Source organism: Protopterus annectens, chromosome 12.part0 (genome assembly GCF_019279795.1).
Source record: "Protopterus annectens isolate FY-2018-M chromosome 12.part0, PAN1.0, whole genome shotgun sequence".
Lineage (NCBI taxonomy): Eukaryota > Metazoa > Chordata > Ceratodontiformes > Protopteridae > Protopterus > Protopterus annectens.
In genome coordinates, this window is record NC_056746.1 from 180879723 (window position 1) to 180903341 (window position 23619).

At 37.1% G+C, this 23619-nt stretch overlaps 1 protein-coding gene across 1 annotated transcript in view; it reads right to left on the bottom strand.

Moving 5' to 3' along the window:
• Window positions 1-23619, bottom strand: part of CASKIN1 (CASK interacting protein 1) — a 1590276-nt gene that overhangs the window by 292593 nt on the left and 1274064 nt on the right. Inside the window, 1 exon segment of the mRNA XM_044089212.1 lies at window positions 4326-4436. Coding sequence (XP_043945147.1) covers window positions 4326-4436 — 111 coding nt within the window.

Sequence of the window (23619 nt, forward strand, 5' to 3'; positions counted from 1 at the left end):
ATATTAGTGGTCTGAATAGTGGTTATAAAGCTGGTATTTTTTATATCTGAAGAAATATTAACCCTAATTAAAATGATACTATCAAAAATCATACATGTAATATATGAAACTTCCTTATCAAACAGATTTAATTTTATAATGCTAAACAAACTATTTTGGCAACCAAATAGGCCAAAATAGTATTAAAATATCACATATAAAATATCAATTTATAATATAAAATATCACAATAGAACATGAAATAAAGAAGGGGCAGGGTTACCAGGTATAGAATAATCTGCTTTAATCTTCATCTATAAGATAGCAGTCTTGTGGATTGATTTATCATGTATTGCAAAATGGAAAAGAATATGTAGAAACTTGTATAACAGCAAAAAAAAAGTAGAATTAGAAATCAATTAGTGAATATTATGTGCAGTAACATCCTAGTAATATTGGTTAGTTACTTCCAGTATCCTATCTCTAATTCTGTAAATTCAGATTACATAAACATGACTGAAAATGTTTAAAATGTTAGTTTTAACTATCCAGAATTAAAAAGATGCATATCTTTTACTTCTGTTTTGTTTTGAAAGAAGTTTTATAGAAAGGTTTAATAAAGAGGAACTGTTAGCAGGGATTATGAAAGACTTTTCTTTTTAATTTAACTGTATTGAGAAGGCAGCTTTATTACCAGTGGACAGTATTGTGACTAGAAGTCTTTGTCAGGTACTGGGTTTAGATTCATAGTATTAGTCTGTAAACTGTAAATTACAGGGCAACACATGGATGAATTACATAATTATCCAGATTTAATAAACAATTTATTTATTGCTGTACCTAACAAGAATGTTTTTAAATTTGTATTGTTAGACTTCTATAAAATACCTCTGAACTGTATGACTTAAAGTGAAGAATCATACTAGAATTACTCAAAATAAATTATCCACATTTATCTTATACTGATAAAGAAATACTGTAATCTGTGAATAAAACAACTACAACTGCATTTTAGAATTTTTTTTTCTTAGAAATGTTTACATGCCTCTTTTATGTTCACATAGGTTTTGTAAAATAAATAAAAGTAATACATTTTAATGGATAATACAATAAGATAAACAACACTGACTGACAACATATTTTTATTGCCTGAAACTCAATTTTTGAATTTTTGATTACTTTTCAGATATTTGCTCATTTTTATTGACAGATAACTATCAAGCAACCAGACCTTTGGTAGGTTTTAATGCTCATATTACTTTATGGATCATTAAAGACCAAATATCTCACCTTTGGTGTCTATTAGAAGTTGCTAAAAAGACAATGGCAAGAAAATGGAAAACAAAGCCTATGTCTGCCTATTATTCTACATTCATTAATATAATCAATATAGTTTACAACATGGAATTTAATACCATTTACATGAACATTAAAGATTCTACAGTAAATTATACATTTTGGTTAAACTGGTAATAGTTTTGGTAAAAAACAACAAAGATACTGTATGAAGTTATATGTTGGGTATAAAACCTAAACCACTGAATATATCATGGAGTTACGTATTTGTATTATAGTTATAATGACTTTACCACACCTTATACATTGTATAACTAGTTTATAGACATTGTTAAGGATATTCTAGTTTTAAAATTAGTTAAGACTAAGTACTTTTTGTATTATTGCATTATGATGCATATGAAGTGTTACTTTAATTTTTGTTTTTACTAATGTGTATTTCTTGCTTTGCTAAGTTTATGGATTATATGTCTCATATGGAAAATCATTTTTTTAATAATCTTTCCTGTCCACCAGGGACTCTTACAATTCATAAACTGACTCTTCCAAGTGTGGTTATTACTATGCTTTTAAAGTTTAGAAATGCAGACAAATAACTTTGGGGTTGCAGAAATCAGAATATGGCCTGATAAAAGAAGACTGCAGAGTAAACAATTGGCCAGGTGAGGGTTTGGCTTTTCACAGTTGCTGGAAAAGGGGCAAACATATCTGACTTTGCTAAACTGGAGTTTACAGAATCTTTCAGACATAACCTTGTGAAGTCATGAATCAGAAGCAGAATTAGGAAGGTGTGGATGAACATCTGTCTATATGAGACAGGCAAGACATATAAAGAAAACACCCATGGAGCAGACTGATTGTTGTTTTGACTGTTGCAGTGAATAGCTTTAACTCTAGAAATCTCCAAAGCTGAAACATTTCTTGGCAATCTCTCACTTCTGTTCTATTGTTGCAGACTGGGTAACATCTGCTTGGTAATCTCTCACTTCTGTTCTATTGTTGCAGACTGGGTAACACTTGCTTGGTAATCTCTCACTTCTGCTCTATTGTTGCAGACTTCTGCTTGGTAATCTCTCACTTCTGTTCTATTGTTGCAGACTGGGTAACATATGCTTGGTAATCTCTCACTTCTGTTCTATTGTTGCAGACTGGGTAACATATGCTTGGTAGTCTCTCACTTCTGTTCTATTGTTGCAGACTGGGTAACATCTGCTTGGTAATTTCTCACTTATGTTCTATTGTTGCAGACTGGGTAACATCTGCTTGGTATTCTGTTCTATTGTTACAGACTGGGTAACATCTACTAGGTTGCTGGTGGGCCTGTTAGATAAAGTAGATGGAGGAATATAGAGTTTGGTACATGTTACATTACCAAAGCGCCTAGATTTCCTGCTTATTGATGTAAAATAGTGCTGGTGTATATACAAGGTATCTATTAGAGAGAGATCCTGCAAAGGAGATAAGTATTTTTTGACAGCTATGAGCTTTAGGAAAATTTTGTGGAGACTTTACTGGAGAGATGACCAGGTCCCCCTCATTCATCTATAACTGGATTTTAAAACTCAAAAGTGAAATAACACATAGCAGGTAAATGAACAATTATGCAAGTTGAGGAAGGCATCTCCAGGAACAAGCTGACTTTATTTATACTCCATCCTCAATCTATTCTTAAGTGAACATAAACATCTAGGAGGTCATGGAGGTCCACAAATAAGTTAGTACAACAGCTATTTTGACATTAAAACAGAATACACAACCATGATTTTCAGTTTCAAATCAAGCCAGAGATAATGCCTAATTTACTTGCCTTTTCTGTATGCCACCTGACTGCTTAGCTGGTGACCAATCAAAATAGATTTGTTCTTAGCATTTTTGAATAAATATTAATGCAGAAATATAACTTTATGTTTTAATATTTATTACAGGAATTATAAGAGGTGATGCCAAATGTGGTGCTAGAAAAACTGCAGACCCTTCTAACATTATCAGGCTAATGTACTGGCTTTTCTTGTTCAAACCTGCAGCTGTACAGCCACTGTATTGACTTAGGGAGTGGTCATCGCTCTAAAGACAGTACTGCCTGGTGACCAAAGTGAGTTGTACAATTCAACTACAATCTGTACATACTGCCTGGTGACCAAAGCAATCTCTACATATTCAGGTACAATCTATACTATTTTGATCATTTTCAAATTCGATTTGGTAACTGTACAACTATGTGTTTTACTGAGAAGGTATGTTGTCGAGTTGTTCTGATGATCTCCAGAGATCAGCAGTTTTAGCATGTAAAGATTGGTGTCAGTTACCTCTTAGAAATCTGTTATTATACTATTTTATTTCCTAAAAATGTGCACAATATTTTTAACATTTACATTCCTCCATAATGATTCTAAGCTTGCACATGTTCTGAACTTGCACAGTAATATAGGGTATCTTTTTGGAGTTAAGGTTAAAAACAAGTAAGTTTAACGATGCACATTTGTCAGTTTTTCCAGCTGCTGCCTGAATTTTGTTATCTAAATAGTGTTGTGCAATTAAGACTTTCTGGTCCCATTTGTGGTCTGGTCAGTACAAATCTCACAGGACCTTGCAAAAATGTGTAGAATGACAGAGTCTCATAGTTAAGTTACTCATAACAAGAAGTGAATGCACTCCTTTTTTTTCTTGGGATCTAATTCCTAAAAAATGACAATCTTCAACACATGTAATGTCACCAACTTGAGCATTTAAACTTGGGTAATCTATTTTTGCAATTTGGTATAAAAGAACACAGAATGCAATGACATCCCATCTGAGTAATGCAAATCATACAGACTTTGCTTGACAGACTCTCAGCTCACAGCCTCTGCATGTGAAAGACCTACTCTCTTTCTTATGTGCACTCTGTAGGTAAACATGGCTGGGCAGTCAAAAATATAAAACAGATTGAAAGAGAACTGATCTATACAACCTACTTTCAATACTGGCAACCTGAGTCAGCAAATTAGGCAGAAAGACTTCAACAAGTCTGAAAAATCATATCTTGATTTTCTGTATCATTCAGTGCTTACCTCTGGGGTCATGCGGCTGATAGTTGGAAGGTCATAGCCCGCACTGATGAAGTTTGGAGCATAAACCTGCAGCTGGAATTCATACAGCCACTGGAACACTGACTCTGAGCTCTGAAAAATAAACTTTACTTCCTTCACAATTCTAACAACCGACAAGCAACAGACATAAAGGGACAAATGTTTAAAATGGAATGGCTTAACACAAGCAGAAGATATGAAATGATACACTTTGTTATGTATAGCATCCCCAGTCCATAATTTTAGTTTTTATTATTAATGCATTGGCAATGAACTTGGTGTATATAAATTCCACCAGCAGCAGACAAGTTTAGAGTTCTGGGTAATCTCTGTTGGCATAAAAAGATGTGCGCTAGAGGAGTATGGATTTGAATTATATATATATATATATATATATATATATATATATATATATATATATATATATATTCTAATCATTAAAAATTACAAGAATATCAGAATGGGTTTTCAAATGCAATTTTAGAAAGCCAGCACTTCCAAATTGCCACTTTACATAAACATAATCTTGTGCAAGCTTTGTATAAGCATATAGGTTTCATAAAAAAAATTGTAAGTCAAACGCAGCATATGATTTATCAAACATGAAACTGAAAGATGCAATACATCCCTGCTCTGTGATTTTGAAATTACACCTCGGCTGAATTCTTATATGTTCTTATGTTAGCAGACTTGAAGAATTACTACTGGTTTATACACAGGAATTCTTACTAAACATAATTGTCCTGCAGTTAATCTATGTGCATTCTCTTCTAAGTTATAATCAATTTTCATTGCATATGCCATATTATTTAATTCATAGTGATTGATAAAGGTAACACGCTGACCTATTAGTTTTGCTTTAGTATGGCCTTATCTCCTGGTTTATAAAATAATCCTTCCTTTTCACTTTTGAGTACGTTTCAGTATTTTTACATTCATTAAATAAGAAAAAAAATATTTTAACACAACTCAAAATATTTTTTGACACTCCTTGGCTTCTTTTTGCCGTCTTAGCAAGCAACATTTAATGTGAGTTTGTTTGCTATCATTAAATGTAACTAAAAATGTTAAAAACATTTGGAAATGTATGGGGAAACTTATTTTGCACCACAGTAAGAAGCAAATTTATCTTTTTCTTTTTATTAAAAGTGCTGAAGTAGACTGTAAAAGGGAAAAAAGGAGAGATGGGATATACTTTAGTAGAAAAAAGTATGGAGGTCAGCACTGAATATGTTGTCACTGACTACGACATTCAATAGACCTTGTGACAATCTGTGCACATAACTGTAATACCTAAGACTGGCCAAGTAGATTGTAGCTTGGCCTGCATATGTGAAAGGATTGTTATGTATATCTTTGTTTTTGACAGCATATTTTATAATACGCAATAGCATTTATAAGATATTGTGGAATTTAAAAACCCTCAAATTTCCCTGCGAGTGAATATCAGTCTTTGCCATAAATATTGTGACTTATGTAAGTCATGCCAAGAGTATATTAAAAGAAGGCAGCACTATGCATATTTACTCTGTTATAGTAATGACCACCCTGTATTGGAGACACCATTAGATATGCTGGGTTTAACATATGGTACCAACACCCTGGCAAGTATCTTTACATGTGCGATTATCCTGACTGATATCTACCAAGAGATATGTTGGCTAACCTCTTAAAGTAGAGCTTGTGGCCTATTAGCCCATCAATGAGAATGCGGTACTAGCTGACTCTTCCTACATCGCCCATCACCAGACTCGCAGTCTGTAATTGCTAATTAACTGTTCATTTTTCTGGGTTTCTGCAATTGTAACCCTTTATTGCTTTATAAAGTTCTATAGTTCATGCCCTCATTACAGCCAGTGAATTCATATCCATCAGCTGTCATTTGAGTCCCTCCTACTCCTGACCACTCCAGCAATGTGTAAACTTCTACTCATTATCCACTTTAATTATTATATACATGTCTAATCATAGCCAATAGTGGACAGAGCTCTCTGAACACAAATACCTGAAGATTCACAATGGAGCGTCACAGTGGCATGCTCAGAGCTGGGGTAATCAATGGCAACCACTTGTATGCAGATGCATTTGGGAATCTGTGAAAATATGTGTGACTGAAGCCGTACAACCAAAACCCTTAAGAAAGAAACAAAATGGTCTCTTCGTGCCTCCTTGACAAGTCGACTAATCAGTTATTATTACCTCATACAAGTGCAGTCAGAAACCTCTCGAATGCAAACAGCATTCTGAACAGAAAAAAAAACATATACAAAAAACATTTTTTGCAGGGGTCCAGCCCCCTACACTCCCAATGTTAGGGCTGAGACCCCCCACCCCCCTCTATTTAAGTATACTAGCTCTGAGGATGGGGAAATCCCTGTTACACAGGACATTCCACTTTCCAGTGAAAAGATGGCTGGTCGCACACTAGTGATCACACAAATGAGTGTTAATCACTAGTGCTTTGTAGACAAGCCTGGCTCTCTTTCTTTTTTTACTTGAAACTATAATAATCCAACAGTTAATTGTAGCAAGCCAATTGTAAAACTGCTTATTTGCATGTTGTCTGACTTTATTAACATTCATCCAAACTTTTACGTTGTCTTGGTTTGATGTGGAAGGGTGAGTAGCAGTAGATTGCCAAAGAATATATAAATTTAGTAATCAGGATGCGACATGACCTTCTAATATATACCGCTAGGAACTGGGAGCAGACACGGTCAGCCAGACAGTGACAAGGTACAGATGTGGTAAATGGGAAGTTATAAGGCAACTAGGTTATCAGGGTTTATAACTCTGGCAAAAGACAGATGTGACAATTAAATCAAAGGATGTAACTCTGGTGACAGGAAGCGGTTGGAGAAACATTCGGGGACAGTTGGTATGATGAGTGTGATGGAATGAAGACCACCACAAACCTCTCAGAAATGTAACTCTGGTCAATGCAAATTGATAACGACAACTTAATCAGAGAATGCATCTGTTTTGCTTCAGTTGGAACAGGTTCCCAAAAGAATGTATCACTTTTGCTTGAACTGAAAAAGGGATCTCTTACATTACAAAATAATCAGAAAATGTGACTCTGATGAATTGGACTTGACAAGGACAGTATAAGCCTTAATGGACTGTAACAATGGTGACTGAAAATGGCCAGCTACATTAGGAAATGCAAGCAAGGTGATGGGCGGCAGCAATTTTTGGACTGTCAGGGATTGTGACTGTAATGACTGATAAGGAAGAAGACCATAACATCAGCAAACATAACTGACAACAAGACAAAAGAAAGCAACTACAGTGTCTGATGGAGCACTTGCAAGGCTGTGGAGCTCTTCTAGTACATTCTTCTCAAAGGTATTCTGGAAATGAACTCCTGATAACATACTAAGGGATGGATGGCTTTTTATTCCATGAATGCTTACTACATCCACTTTGACATGACAAACTATATATTGCATTTTAAGCTGACTAATACAAGGATATGATGCTCATTCTCAACATATTTTAAAGCATTAATTGGGAGGTCTGTTCGCCCTTGATGCCTCAAATGACATATTTTCTGGACTCCTCCTCCATCATCAAGTGTCTTATCATGGGTATCTTATATATTGAACCCTAAAAAGTACATGTCTAGCTTTTCTGCTGGGGGTTGTCATTACTATGGTGACTGATGCTGATAACCTTTCCCTCCTGAAGCCCTCCACTAATATCCATCCACAGGTGACACAGTACAGAAAGCATGCCACATTGGTTGCCCCATACTAATAAACTTTCTTTTGAATGCTATAAGCTTGTTTTTGGGGCCAATGTACCCCAGAACATTCCAAATCTAAAGGTGTCTCTGATGCAGCAAGGAAACCTCTTGCACTAATAAATATGCATATTAATTGGCCCATCCTCAAAGGGATCAGTTTAACATGGGAGCATCTGCCTTGTACATTAATCAGAGATCATTCAGACATATGCAGGAGCTGGCAAATGTTTATGTACAATATGCCTGTATGGTCAAGCTAACTTTGTATGGGTCTCTGTATTCAGAACTGCTGAGTAGTATGCAGTGACAACATATTCTGTCTCAATAAAACTTAGTTATCAGTAAGTCAGGTTTAGCAAGTGAAATCAGTAGAGATATGCAGTTACTTTAGCATGTTAACTGGCAATTACGCAAATTACTAAGGACATTACAATTGAATTAAGTTCTATATTGTTTTAAGCAAAAATAGTTTTTTCACTTCTATTTCTGACTCATAATGTAATCACCTACAAATATTAACTGTTTATGTTTCCAACAAGGTAATGCGGATCACTAGTTAGAAAAATAACAGTGTTTAGCAATAGTTTTTAATGAATTCAGAATAGTTCTGTACATAGAAGCATAATCAGATGATTTAATGTCAAGCTATGGGTTTAAATTTTGTTATATATTCCTGGTCTTCCTGGGTGTGTCATACGTGAATGCCTTATTAATAAAACTAATATTCTGAATGAATTGGACTGTCCAGAGTAAAAGATTAAAAAGGCAGTATTTCATATACATGAACAATGGAGAAAAGCTTTCAAAACCAGCAGTTTATATTACAAATAAAATCAAAATACATTACTGAATACATTTAAGAGACAAGACAAGATTATTAACAGAACATATCACAATGAAACAGCACAAAAGCAGTCAAGAGTTTAAGCACAGGTACTATTTTAATTACACTGTAATTACATTGTAACTATAGTGTAGCTGTAACACGGTTGAATGCAAGAAGTATATAACTACAGTGTAATTGCTCCTGTCAGCTCAAAAGAAATGATTAACAATTGCAGTTTTACTGATTCTGGCACTTTGAGCTGAATTTTGAGAGGTTTAATTCAAAATGGCTGCAAGCAAATAGGTATACCAATCAAAACATGATATTGCAAATTTCGTCATTTTAATACAATAAATAATCACTGGATGAATGAAATGCCAAAGATGACAATGGAGAATGGAAATCTTATTAATGAAGTGTGATTTACGACAACATATTTTGTTGCTTTTTAAATAAAACTAGATTCTGCACTATTAATTATATCCTCTAAAGCCTACAGATACAAAGCATTTATAGCAAGAATAGTGGAGGATACCATTTTACCAAAAATATTGAGAAAACCTCCCTTACTTGGTATAGAGTGAAATCATAATTGCACATATGATTCTGTGGCCCTGTAGAACTTTAATATGATTCTGTGGCCCTGTAGAACTTTATCTGAACTTACTCTGATGCATTGGGAAGCCTGACACTGCCAGCACACACAGGCATGCACGTATGTACACATATGCACAACTGCCTTGACAAGACATGACTCAATTACACTTTCACCTTTTCTGATTCTTTGCAATTTTTTTAATTCCAGACCTAAATGTAAACTCATTTAGTGCAGAATGTACTCTGAACAATTGCTTACTAAAATGTCAAATGCAGAAAAATAGAAATATATGGTAAGTCTTTTCTCAAAAATATCCAGGAAATTCTTAACAATATCAGTTAATCTACAGAAGGATCTTTTCTTATGGCTCCCATAGCTGGGTACCTCATTTACACCAGTCAGCTTTGGCAACTTTATTAAGAACATCCTGTGGTCAAGGATGCTCATGGTTAATATAATCATGCAGCATAGTGCCACACACTGTCTACATAAGTGCTCCTAACCCCAGGGCCTGTCAGTTTACCTTCAACCACTAGTGAACACCTTCTTTCAAATCTAGAAATGAGTGGAGATTTGTCATCTCCACTATCTACTGAAGAATAACTTGCAAGTATACATTTGCCCAATATACAGGGAATGCCAAAAGGTAAGACAGTCTGGAGGGACTTCCTATCTGCATTAGGATAGGGCAAGATAATTCCTGATCCATCAAGGAGGGTCCTCTTGCAAACCAACTGATACTAATAAGAAAGTATCTGAAGTATGTAACACTGAGTTCCATGATAAGTTATATGGTTCTGCTGCATACAATACCATAACTCCAGGGTGGAAAAGCAACAGAAGCATCCATGGGTTAAGTTAGGCAGGTTGTGTACTGAAGACCCACAATTCCAAAGGATGTCTGGAACCTGGAGTTATGGATGAGAGAGATGAGCAGCTATTTGGTGACAGTGTGCAAAGAAACCCAAGTGGCTGTAAAATGGAGTGAGGGACAACCACAGCATTTCTCAAGTGTACAGTGAGCCACCTGATGCAAAGCACAACACAGCTTGCAATCCACTTGGATAGTGTCTGTCTGATAACTGCAAGCCTATCTTCTTTGAGTGATGACATGAACCGGTCTATTTTTTCATAATGAAGCACATACATCTGGTAAAACTTGAGATAGTAGTAGTACACATCTAAGGTGCTCTTTTTCTCCTGGTTTTTAAATTGGAAAAGGAAGCAGAAAGACATATGGAATGGTCAGGCTTCGACAGTGCAATCAACAGTGCTATGCATTTTACTGCAGCAGTTAGTCAATGATTAAGCAACTTATTAAGGACATTTCCATTTTATAAGATTTTATGAAATTTAAACATAAACAGTTTTTCAACTCTAATGAAACTTTGTCATCTACACTTTGGGAGAAAATGTGGGATAGTACTGAGGGACATATAATCCTTCTGAAAGGTGAGATACAAATCCCTTTACATGATGGCATGAAACTCCAAGATTCTGCAAGCAAAGGTGATAATGACCATGGAGAGCATTTTCCAAGAAGGAAATGTCAGTACCAATGGGCTAGAGCGCTGGTATGGTGGATGAGTACGTAGGCTGATCATTTAGCCAGTGGCTTGTAAAGGCTTCTTAACATCATAAGAACAAAGTCAAAATGCCTCTATGCTTCTAAATCATATCAAATCATATCCCTGAGGATTGTCTCCATTGGTGGATGTTGCATGCTGGGGGTCAGGCAACATGGAGGACATGCAAGAACATTTAGTGAGCAATGATGACATTGGGGACAGAGTGTATTGTACCACCTTACGTGCTAGTATTAGGCTATACTCCCTATGGGAGCCGTTTTGCTTCCATGACTCAAGGTTCCACCAGACACCAAATATTTGATTGAAGTCTAGAAATTAAATAGTAATACCTGGATTGGGATGACTCAATGCCATTATTCAGTTAGAGCTGAACATGTGTGCTGAGCCTGGGGGAAGCTCTGTGAAGGAAGACATCAGTAATGAATACCCATGACCCTAGACCATATGACTTGAATGGCCAATCCATGGGAGCAGAAATGATGGTCTTGAGTTCCAGCCAATGAACCTTGACAGGGAACTGGAGTAGGCCTCCACTGGTCGACTCATCCTCTACTGAAGAACAGGACTGGGGTGCTTGACTCCTACATAGAAAAGGACAAGCTCAGAACCTGCAGAGTACAGAAGGCTGTTGTAGCAATTAAGGTAACTCCAGGAGGGTTATAGTTAAACTAACTTTTGATCTTTGGTCCTTATGGTTATGCTCCAGCTGATATCTGAGTTTTGTGATGGCCAGTCCTTTAAGTCCCCATATGAGGAATTCTCAACTACCACCATCTTAATGGTAACAAGGTAGGACAGAGGTTTCTCTCTCCGATGTTATGGACAGGCACGGTGGAACCTCTGGCACTTGATGTTAGGTTCCCCATGAGATAATACCGAAGTGCTGGTGCATATCATGGCTGACAATTTGATTGCCACATGTCAACTTATACAGCCTAGTTAAGCAAGTAAGGAAACTTTTAACTACATTTGTTAGGCTCAAGGTTTTCACTATGTGAGTAAGAAAAAAAATACTTGTCTGGTTTTGGGATTTGGAGTTCTTAGAGATATGATGTTATGGCAAACAACAGCACTCTGCACTGATAGACCTGAGAAAAAGCTTTTCTAAAAAATGTTGCCAAATGGTGATTATTATAAATGATGATCCAAACCAGGTCCTCAGAGTCATACTGAGTTTTTTAATCAGATTATTCATGAAAATCATATGTTTTGCCAACCTGGCAGTGTGATACCGTGTAATGTAAACCTAAGTGCTGTGCCACATTTAAGCAAAGCCGTGACAATGGGGAACACTCCTACTTTTTATCATTCACAGGTCAGTATTATTATTAACACATACCTTGTTACTGTGATTGCTTTTAGCTACCAAACATACTGTAGGGCATATCTTGCACGGAATCCAGCCAGCAGAAAATGGCCGCCTTGATAAGTTTTACTATGCTTAGAGAATCACATAATCTATTAGTCTTTTTTTTAAAAAAAGACTTGGCTCACAGCTGTAATGGGTTGTCTTGCATTTAACTTGTGGGCTGGTATGAGAATTATAAATTATAAAATTAATCACGTTATAAACTGTTCTTTTACTGCAATAGCAAGGCTCATGTATAAATAATGTCTTTGTTTTTAACTCTTGCATATGGACATCTGAGTGTGAAAACATGGTATAAAAACTGGAGGAAACTCAGAAGGAACTGCAGACAAGAACAGAGAGAACTGCAGGTATTTTTGAAAATAGCAGCCTTCTAGTTGCACAGTAGTACAACGCAGTATGGAGTTTTGCAATGGAAAAGTTTTAGTTTCTTTTTTTTTTTTGTTTAACTGAATCCGGCAAATTGGTTTAATTACAGTATTTTTTTGTTGAAGTGAATTAGTCAGGACATTGTGGAGTGCTGGACTGCGGGTAAAATTTTTTTTTTAAAAAGAATACTACCAGATTTTCTTTCTTATTTTTGGAGGGGAGGATGGTGGTTAGGCTAGTGTGTATGTGGTGTGTGTGTGTGTGTGTGTGTGTGTGTGTGTGTGTGTGTGTGTGTGTGTGTGTGTGTGTGCGTGTGTGTGCATGTGCGTGCGTGTGCGTGTGTGTGCGTGCGTGTGTGTGTGTGTGCGTTTGTTTAAATATTTTGAAGCTCAATAGTTATATTCCTTGCCCTGTTTTTGTTTTGGTGGGGTGGGGGTAGCTAGTTGGGTTGTGAATTAAAGTAACTCACCCTTTCACTTGCATAGCTTAACTTCTGCCATTAAGGTTTACAAGTGAATATTTGCATTAATAAATTGGAAGATTTTTTATGCTTTTTTTGTGGGGGGTTGGCTAGATGTGCTGTGGATGAATGTAGCTTGTCCTTTTCACTTGGTCAGTTTAAATTACACTCTTAAGGTACATTTGTTTGGAAAAAAATCTGAATATTTATCCTGTTTTTTTGAGGGGGAGGGGTGTTGGCAGTAAATTTGTCCTTTTCATATTATTTTAAAGGCTAGTTTGTGTGCGTTTGTGTGAAGTAATTTTTTTTTTTTGCATGGGGAATGGCTAGCTGTGCTATGGGAACTAAACCTCTTTATTTGCTTGGCTTAAGTCTCACATTAGGGGTTGGCTAGTGTGCATTTGTGCAAAATAAATTGAAATATTTATGTTTTTTTCTTGGGGGGTGGCTAGCTGTGTTGTGGATGAAATTTACTGGTGCTCAGTTTAAAGTCGGGAATTAACTACTAGTGTGCATTTGTTTGAAATAAATTAGAATATTGTATGAAACAAATTTGACACTGTCCTATCTTTACAGAATGTTCTTGTCTGCTGCTAATTTGTTTGGTCTGCAAGTTATCCTCGTATTATTTGCTTAGATTATAGTCTGTCTTTACATGACTAATTTGCATTTGCCTACAATGCTTGTCTTTTCGGCTTTTCCTGGTTAGGGGTCGCCACAGCGGAACTGCGGTCCGCTAATGATTGTCAGTTGATTTTTATGGTGCCGAGTTGCCAGCCTGACGCCCACCCTTCAGCGAAGGCACACCCATTCACGCATGTCTTTCAGAGGCCACTCGACCACGGGGAGGACATGCAGACTCCATACAGAAGGCACTCCAGCTGAGAATCGAACAGGAGAACCTCTTGCTGTGAGGCAACAATGCTGCCACTGTACCACTGTGGCACTGCAATATTTACTCTACCTCTGTCTGAGTGCTGTATTTGTGAAATTGAGTTGAATCTGTCCCTGATTTTGTAAAATGTCCCTAAGTTTGTTTCATCTTGATCTGTTCCTAATAGGATTTGGTGTCAACTGTGTACATAAACTACCAAATCCTGAAATACTAGGTCAGCTCTTAGGTATATGTTGTCAACGTTGTACTCAACTTTCTAACAGAGATGATAATGCATTTTTGACATTTAGCTTTAGTCCATGATTCTGGCACCAGTTATTTGTTTGGGACAAACCTTCCAGTAGGATGACTGAGTCTTTTGGGGATTTGATCTTTGCACCTAGCTAGCCATTATTTTGTTTCATTTTATGATTATTACTAAAGACAACTGTCATAGACGAGGAGGTGTTAGAAAAAAATGTGTGTGTGTGGGGGGGTGTTAAAAAACTGTTTCTGCTCTAGGTGTCAAATCTGCAAGGTACTCCAGTGACATCACATACATATAACGGCTCGCCCAGTATCCAATGACATGACATACATATAACGGCTCGCCCAGTATCCAGTGACATCACATACATATAACGGCTCGCCCAGTATCCAATGACATCACATACATATAACGGCTCGCCCGTTAATATTATTATTATTACGTAACTAGATAAAAAATTTGTCATTTTTTTCTGATTGCTCTGCCATGACCAGAACATTAGGAAACTGCCTTGATTTTCAGTTTAAACTAGTCTAAACAGTTTCATTTTCAAACATATTATTTCCTTGTTTCATTTCCAGCATGACTTCCAGCTATCCACAATTTACAACAAAATAACTGACTGTGCAGTCCAAGAGTCCAAGAGCTGTCCCACTCTTAATGAGGAACTGTCTCCTTAACCCGGCTTTCATCTTTCCTTCATTCAGCTTTGAGTTTTGCTATTTCGCTCACATGGTTATCACTTTTATTTTTTCCCTCCTTCATTAATGTACAGGTTGTGCACTTTGTACAATTTTCTTTCTAATATTTAAATATGTTCAGATGAATGGTCACATAATATGTAGTAGTCTGCTTCTGTGTATATAAAGACACAGTTCTAGTGGAAATAAACCCTCCACATAGAAATGCTACATTCAGCAATAAATTTGATATGATGTACTCTTCTACCTGATTCATCAGATTGTAAGGTTTTCAACTACATTATTTTATATAGTATACTATACATTTCAATAGGACTTCATTGCTGAATGCATTTTAATCTGCAAAAGTATTTGATCACCATGTGGTTATGTCTGACATACACCTGCTATTTTCATTCTATGCTTTTTGTTGCTGTTGCATATTCTTAATGTTTCTCCAGAAAAGGGATCCCATGGACCCACTACCCTTCCAGCACTTTTTGCCACTGCTATCATTCTCAAAGCCACAGGAAGGGTGCAGGGTGAAAGGAACAACTGCCTTAGGCACAGGCTGTTAGGGGACATGGTCAGCACTGTAGAAAAGGTATCAATCTGTCCAGGCAAGCAGCATCAGTCATCATTTAAATAACAGTTAGTGCGTGTCTGTGTGTGCGTATGTGTCTGTGCAAGAGCACATGTTAAGACGTGTAGCAAGGAACTAGTAGCTCTTTTCTTTTGAGTCAACTTTTTTTCCCCCTTTTTTTTTGGTCCTTAACTTCAGTTTGGTGGGTGGGATGATGTCATTGCTCAGGCTGTCAAGTGACCTTGCTGTATTCCTTACATGCACTTTCAAACATTTAGGCTTATTTCCCTGCTGTTTTCATGGGTACACATTTGATAACTCAGTCTCCCTCATCATGAACATTGACTCGTTTGTATCATGACTGAGGCACTGCTTTCCACTGTAGAAATCTAGTTTGTAGATTCAGGAAGAAATGTGTTAAAGGAATGCCTGTGCCATACCTCCTAGTAACCTGCTTTGTACTCACAGCTGATCTCGTATGCTGCATGAATTGCTTCAGGACTGCTTGTCATGACTCACAGGTCTTCCTTTTGACTGGTCAAGCGGTCACTCTAGTAGATTAGATACATCATGCAATCCTCATTTCCAATCACACTTGGCATTTCAACAGAAAACTTACATTAATAGCTGTACTGTGCATAGCAGCTGTACTAATTTATAAATGCATCTTAAAGCTTACAAGAAAATGCAAAAATGTAGGTATAAATTACTTAAATAACCATATATATCATTAGTGTACAGTCTGGAAAAATAGATAGGGAACAAGCTTTATCTCTTGAATAATGTATATGTTGTTTATCTATTATGAATTACAACAATCATTTAGTTATTTTATGTAGTGGGATAAGCAAGCAATAATGCCCAACAAGGCGTGCATTATTGAGAAAATAAAGCCTGTCCAGTGGTGTTGTGAGACCCAATGTCACAGGTGGAGAGCTTCACACTCCTCGTAGTACACAACATGGAGAGCATTATGGAGCATAGAGAATGGACTATCTGTTAAATACTTTTGTATTTGTTTGTTTTACGATATACATTTTTTGAATATATTTTTGATGCAAAATTGTTCCTCTTCCTAATGTTTCAAATTTTCTGTGACATGTAATTTTTGTTGGAGGAAGTATTTTACATCAAAAATATAAGTTATGTAAGTATTTAATTTGTGTGTGTGTGTGTGTGTGTGTGTCTTGATATATATATATATATATATATATATATATATATATATATACATATATATATATATATATATATATATATATATACACATACAAACACTGAGCGTGCACACACACACACACACACACACACACACACACACACACACACACACACACACACACACATATACACACACACATGCTCGCTCGCAAACACACATGCACACATTCAGATACACAAACTCCCACACATATACATAGAAACAGAGACACACACATACATCCAGAAGCAAGGACAGACTAAATAACAGAATGCAAGGCATTACAAGCCGCCATGCCTACTTTCACTGATTTTGCCATAAAGTGCTTAACTATTCCTCTTAGTACCATTAATTTGCACAGACTTTGAACCTGATTTACAAGTAATTTAAATAAGCTATGTCTGATCTATCTTTTTATTTACAGTTACAGTAACTATCTGCCTGCTGTTGTGCTAAATCAGAGTATCTTAGCAAAAGTGAAACTACTAATTCTTGTTTAAGTAATCCCGACAGAAGATAGTTGTCAAAGGTACAAACACTGGATTGATATAAAAACATTTGAAATACAAGTAAACATTTTAGATAGAGAAGTATTTCGACCGGCTGTCAATTTATTGTATTATTGTGTTGAAGTGTTTGCTCCTGCTGCCTGATAACTTTCAGACCCTCTATAGTTCAACTGGCCCATTTGTTCCCAAGAGGACTGTCATTTAGGTAGCCATCAAGGGTTGGGGTTTTTTTTTGGCCTTAATCCTACTGCACATGTCTAGTAAAATGTTCAATGTTCAGCACACAGTGGGTATCACTGAGGTTATACCATTCACTTCTGCCAATGATTTAAACCCTCAGTGTCCTTGAAGTCAGCACTCCCATGGGGTCTCCAATCTCCACCAGGCAATCAAACATCAGGACATTCACCCAAGGCATATACGCCCATATCCTCATCCTCAAGGAGTGGTGATGTAGCAAAAACACATCCCTGCTTTCCTCCTACATACTAGCTACAGCAGGCCTCTAAGGTGGTAATTGAACTTGGGTCATCTGGACTGTAGTCAGGGTTTTATCCCTCTATGCTAATGGAGCTGGTGATTTCACTGCATTTTTTTTTCAAACTGGTTGTTCCACAACTTCTCACAAGTAGTTGTTCCACAACTACTTGTGAGAATCAGTTTGTGACCTTCAATCATTAACAAAAGGGATCAAAAGATGCAGGCAAGCCAAAGCAATGGAGGATAACAGAGCTCAGTCCAGAAGACAGCAGGTCTCAAAAATGTAGCAACACATCAAATTATGGGCTGTAAAAAGTATGTCACATATCACAAATTAAGAATATGAAACCGAATACTATGTCAGTGTGCAGGAAACATGTTAGTTACACTAGAGTTGTAGGTCCTGAAGTATTGTTGTTTGTGTGAAACTGTGGTGTGCTGTTTGAGTTTCAGTTTTCCCCTCTCTCCCCTTTGTTATATGACTGCAGTTATTATATATAAATCCAATGGGGTGGGGAAAATGTATGGGGATTTAAGTGGGCTTGCTGCCTTCTAAGTATTTATTATGATCTGCACATAAGGATTTTATTTATTTATTTATTTATTTTACATTTGTTAACCGGGTTAGTCTGGCTGAGCTTTTGACTCGTTTCAGCAGAGACTTGGAGAGAAAAGCTTCTCTGGAATAGAAAACAATTTATTAAATTTTAGTAACATAGTAGTAACAATCAGCTATAGGATCTTACAAGCAGAGACCTGGGAGAGAAAAAAAAAGCTCCTCAGGCAATTCAATTATACAGAGTATTAGCAATTGGCAGACAAGTATGTGAGTTGTTACAAACAAGGTTTTAAACAATTAGCAGAAGAAAATGTGACTAGTTACAATATTATTTAAGCTGCTTAGAGCAAAATGAGTTAATAGTTAGGCAGATGCTTATTTAAAGTGGGTAGGATCTAGTTGTATAGGAGTTTGGAAACAAGAAAGGAAAGTAGGAATGGCTAGTAGCAGATGTAGGGAAGGTAGAGTATAGGAGACAGACTAGACAGGTAGGTTGTTTTGAGACTGTAAGAATTAAGAGTGGCTGGAGACAGAGGAAGGGAAGAGGTAGAAGTGACAGGGGAATAGTGTTAGAGATACATTAAGAGTGAGGTGGTGAAATAGGAGAAAGGATGGTGGTTTCAGGGTGGTTGGCTACAGTGGCAAGACCATTTTGTTTTTAGGTATTTCCTTGTGGCTAATTTGAAACTTTTGCTATGCTGGAGGGATTTTATTTCCAAGGGGAGTTGTAGTTGGTATAGTTGGAGCAGCTGAGGGAATTATAGCCAGTCTAATTGCTGTATTGCTAAGCAGTGGTGTGACTTGTAGGTTTGGTTAGCTGCAAATCTGGTGATCTTATTATAGGTAGTTTCAAGCTTGGAAAAAGTGTAGAATTTAGGTTTGTGAATATGTGGCAGCTGTACAGGAGTGTTGGGAGTAATAAAGCCTGGGAGAGAGTTATTCGGGCAGTGTTAGTTAAGTATTTCTTGCTACGGAAAAGGTGTCCAAGTTTCTGATGAGTTCTTTTTACCGAGTTAGTAATATGGAGATCAAACTTAAGCTGATCATCTATTGTAACATCTAGCAATTTAGTACTAGATTCAGCTGAGATGATAGTGTTGTTGCAGGATAAGATGGTAAATGTACTTTTGAGTGTGGTGATGTTTTTAGGGAGGAAGAGAAGGAGCTTAGTTTTTTTGGATTAAGTATTAGTTTGTTATCAATAAGCCAAGTCTCAATGGTGTGGAAGGATGCCTAGGTAGTTGAGAAGAGGTCAGTTGGGTTGTCGGCAATGGTTATAACAGTTGAGTCATCAGCATATTGCACAATAGATGATTGGGGACAAGAGGAGTAGAGCAAGATGGTGAAAATATTAAAGAGTAGTGTTCCAAGTATGGACCCTTGGGGGACTCCCATTTGTACAGTGAGAGGGGAGGATAGTGCAGAGAGCCATTTAACTGATTGCTGGTGGGTTGAGAGATAGCTGGAGAACTAGGAGATAGCAGGGGGAGAGAAATGTAAGTTAGTGAGTTTATCTAGGAGGAGTGGGTGAGAGACAGTGTCAAAGGCTTTAGAAAGGTCAAGGAATAGGCATGAGACAAGTTTATTGTTATCACCAGCTAGGGAGACTATGTTGATGAATTATATGAGTGCAGTAGTTGTACTATGCTTGGGACGGAAACCATGCTGTGTGGGTGTGAGAAGGTTTTCCTGGTGAAGGTAATGCATTACCTGCTTGTGAATGCATTTCTCTAGGATTTTTGAGAGTGGAGAGAGTATGGCAATCAGTCTGAAGTTGGATATGTCTGAGGAGTTGCCCCCTTTGTGAATGGGTAGAGTAAAGAAATGTTTCCACACAGTGGGGACATAGGATTCAGAAATGGATCGGTTGATTAAGATGGATACAGGATAGGCAAGAGGTTCAGAGGCAATCTGCAGGAAGTAAGAGGGTAGCTTGTCAACAGATGGGGAGCAAGGTTTAAGTTTAGAGAGTAATGACTCTACATAGTTAGTTGATACTGCTTTTATACAGAAGGAGTTAGGAGGGTTTGGAAGATGTATAGAGGTTGTGGGGGTGCTAGTGTTGTTTCTGGGCGGGGAGAGAATTTATTATGTAGGTTACTGAGTTTATAAAATGATTGTTAAATTTGTTGGATATGTCTTCAGGTGTTGCATTGGGACATGGGTTAGGAGAGGAAGGGTTTTCTGGATGAAGAGTCTGTTTAATAGGCTCCAGAATTTCTTTGGGTCTGATTTAAGAGTAGAGGGAGGATTGGCATAGAAGTTTATTTTGTCATAATGGATGATTTTTTTTTTTATTTTATTTCTGAGTTCTTTATATTTCTGAAGAAGAGAAGGGGTCCTAGTTTTAGTCCATATTTTCCAAATCCTATCTTGTTATTCATGAGGGTTCTGGTAGATTTAGTGAGCCAGTGAGCAGTATTAGATTTGATTCTAAGTGTGCGAAGAGGAGCAAGGGAGTTAAGAATTTTTAGGAATGTAGTGTTGAAGGAGTGAACAGTGTAGTGTTGAAGGAGTGGACAGCTTCATCTAAAGGAAGAGTGGTGAGGTAAGACCAGTTAATTTTGGAGAGTTGGTGAATAAAGGAGTTAGAACAGAAATGAGAAAGTGAGCAGGTGGTAATAAATTTGTTAGGTTTGGTAAGGTGGGGAGTATGTCTGGTAACTGTTATAGGGCAGTGGTCGCTGAGGGCATTTGGAAGGGTTTGGGAGTTATGATAGTTTTGAGGGTGGGAGACCAATATCTAGTCAAGAAGAGAGCTAAGTAGGTGAGATTTATTAATGTAGGTTGGGGTTGTGATTAGCTGCTCAAACGCATGTAGGTTTATAGAGGAAGTAGTGTTGGGAGCCTGTATTGTAAGCCAATCAATATCAACATCTCCCAGTATAATTATTTCATTGTGGATGGTATGTGAGAGGTGAGATAGGATGTTCTCAAGTATGTTAATATTATCACCAGGGGGAATATAGATTACTGCGACAGTTATGGTTTTGAAACTGTTAAGTTTGAAGTTGGTCAGTAGGAGTTCAGCTGGTGAGAAGGAGGGTGAGTCTAGTGTGGGACTGATTTGGGAGAGACAATTGGAGTAGAGTATGGCGACTCCTCCTCCTTTTCTTTCAGGGTGATCTAATCTAAGGATATTATAGCCAGGAAGGATGATTTCACTGTCCAGATGGTGTGGTTTTAACCATGTTTCAGTTAGGGTAACTATGTCAGGAGTATAGTTAGCTATCCAATCATGGAGTTCTTGAACTTTATTTACAAGGCTCCTGACATTGATAGAGCAGAACTGTACTTTTTGTGGGTTGGATGGGTTGGCAGGTTTATATACAGGAGGGTTATTGTTCAGGGTAGTGTATGTAGGATCTGGGTTAGGATGAATGTCACCAGACAGAAGTAGATGTTTGTAATGGGGTTTTAATTTGATTAAGTAGACTTTGTTTTTTTGTTTTAAAGGGGAGGGGGGGAGATATTTTTATTTTAGGAATGGGAGTGGTGGGGGGAAGGATGGGGGGATAAATTAGTAGATAGGGTTGTGGTGTAGTACTTGAGTTAAGAGTGGTGTTTGAGGGATGGGAATAGGGAGTAGGTAACTGAGTGATAGGAGGTGAGGTGATATAGTACAAGGTAGTACTTGAGTTAAAAGACGTGTTTGAGGGATGGGAATAGGGAGTATGTAATTGTGAGTGATAGGAGGTGAGGTGATAGAGTATAACGAGTAGAAAAGGTAAGAGTATAGTTTGAGTTGTAAGAGACATGTCACATTATGGGATGTAGAATAGAGGATAAGAGGAAGGGGTGGGAGTAAGGTAGATAGGAGGGGAGGTGACAGAGTATAAGGAGTAGAGAAGGTAAGAGTATAGTTTGAGTTGTAAGAGACATGTCACTTTATGTGATGTAGAACACAGGATGAGAGGAAGGGGTGGGAGTAAGGTATAGTAGTCTTTGATAGTGGATAGTAGGTAAGTGTGGGGAGGAGCAAAGAAGGGAGGTAGTATGAAAACAGGAAGTAGAGGGGTGGGGATAAGGGAGGAAGTGAGGGGGTGTGGTTGTATGGATAGGTATAAAGGTAATGATATGGGGGGTGGTAGGAGAGCGATGTGAGCGGAGCAAACGGAGCAGGGCTACACCTTCCAGATAGAAATTAGCTAAAAAAACTATCAGCTAGTCCAGGGACACTTACTAGAGATGCTACACCTGGAGGGCTTTCAGCTGCAATTAGAGCAAATATGGCATCCAGGGTTTTTAAGACCTTTGGTGTGTTGTACCTGAGCAATCACTTGGGGGGGCGGGGGAAGGGAGGGAAACCTTCAATTGGAATTTAAAGTAGCAGGGGAGAATCCAAGGGACTCTGCTAAACCTAGCTAATTATCAAGGGCAGCCAAGGAAATAAGGTAATTATTAAATTAGTTTAAATTAGTAGATTAAATTTGTTCTTGATCAGTTGTGATTGAGTATTTTTTCTTTTTGTTATCATATCTTGATCCGCCATAGAGGAGGTGTAACACATGCATATGAATTGCAAAAGGCCAAATATTTTAAAAAAATGTATATAACAACACCTAAGAAGGACAAATACTTCAGGATAAAACAAAAATTGGTTGTCTCGATATAAACAAAGAGACACGTTGTAAATAAAAAGATTAATAGTCAGTATGACAGAAGAAACAAACCACAGTGAAACTGAAAAATCAGAAACTCACAATAGATGTGCACATTATACATAGAATAAGCAATAATAGCCAGAAACAGAAGTTTGCATTAGAAACATGAAGATAACCATTCTTATAGGTGCAGTTGTATCAATCAAATCAAAGTGGAAAGAATCTATAATCTTTTAAAGCTAAGGACTAGATTAAAACCCTTAAACCACATCTGTAATTACAAAAGAATACACTTACAGCTCTATACAATGATTTACAGTACTGGAATACTTCCAAAGGTATGTCAGTACAAATAAAAATAAACCCTGGACAAAGGTCCATCTCTTGCAAGGAAACAGCTCTTATCTACCAGCTACCACAATAAGCCTTATTCAAGTATTAATACAATACAAGGTACCATTGCAGAAGTTAATAGGCTAAACAGTTTACTTACAGAAAGAGTAGAAATGTGTGTTGAGTTAGCAAATGAAATGTGCAGTTCAAAGAACACTCATACAGG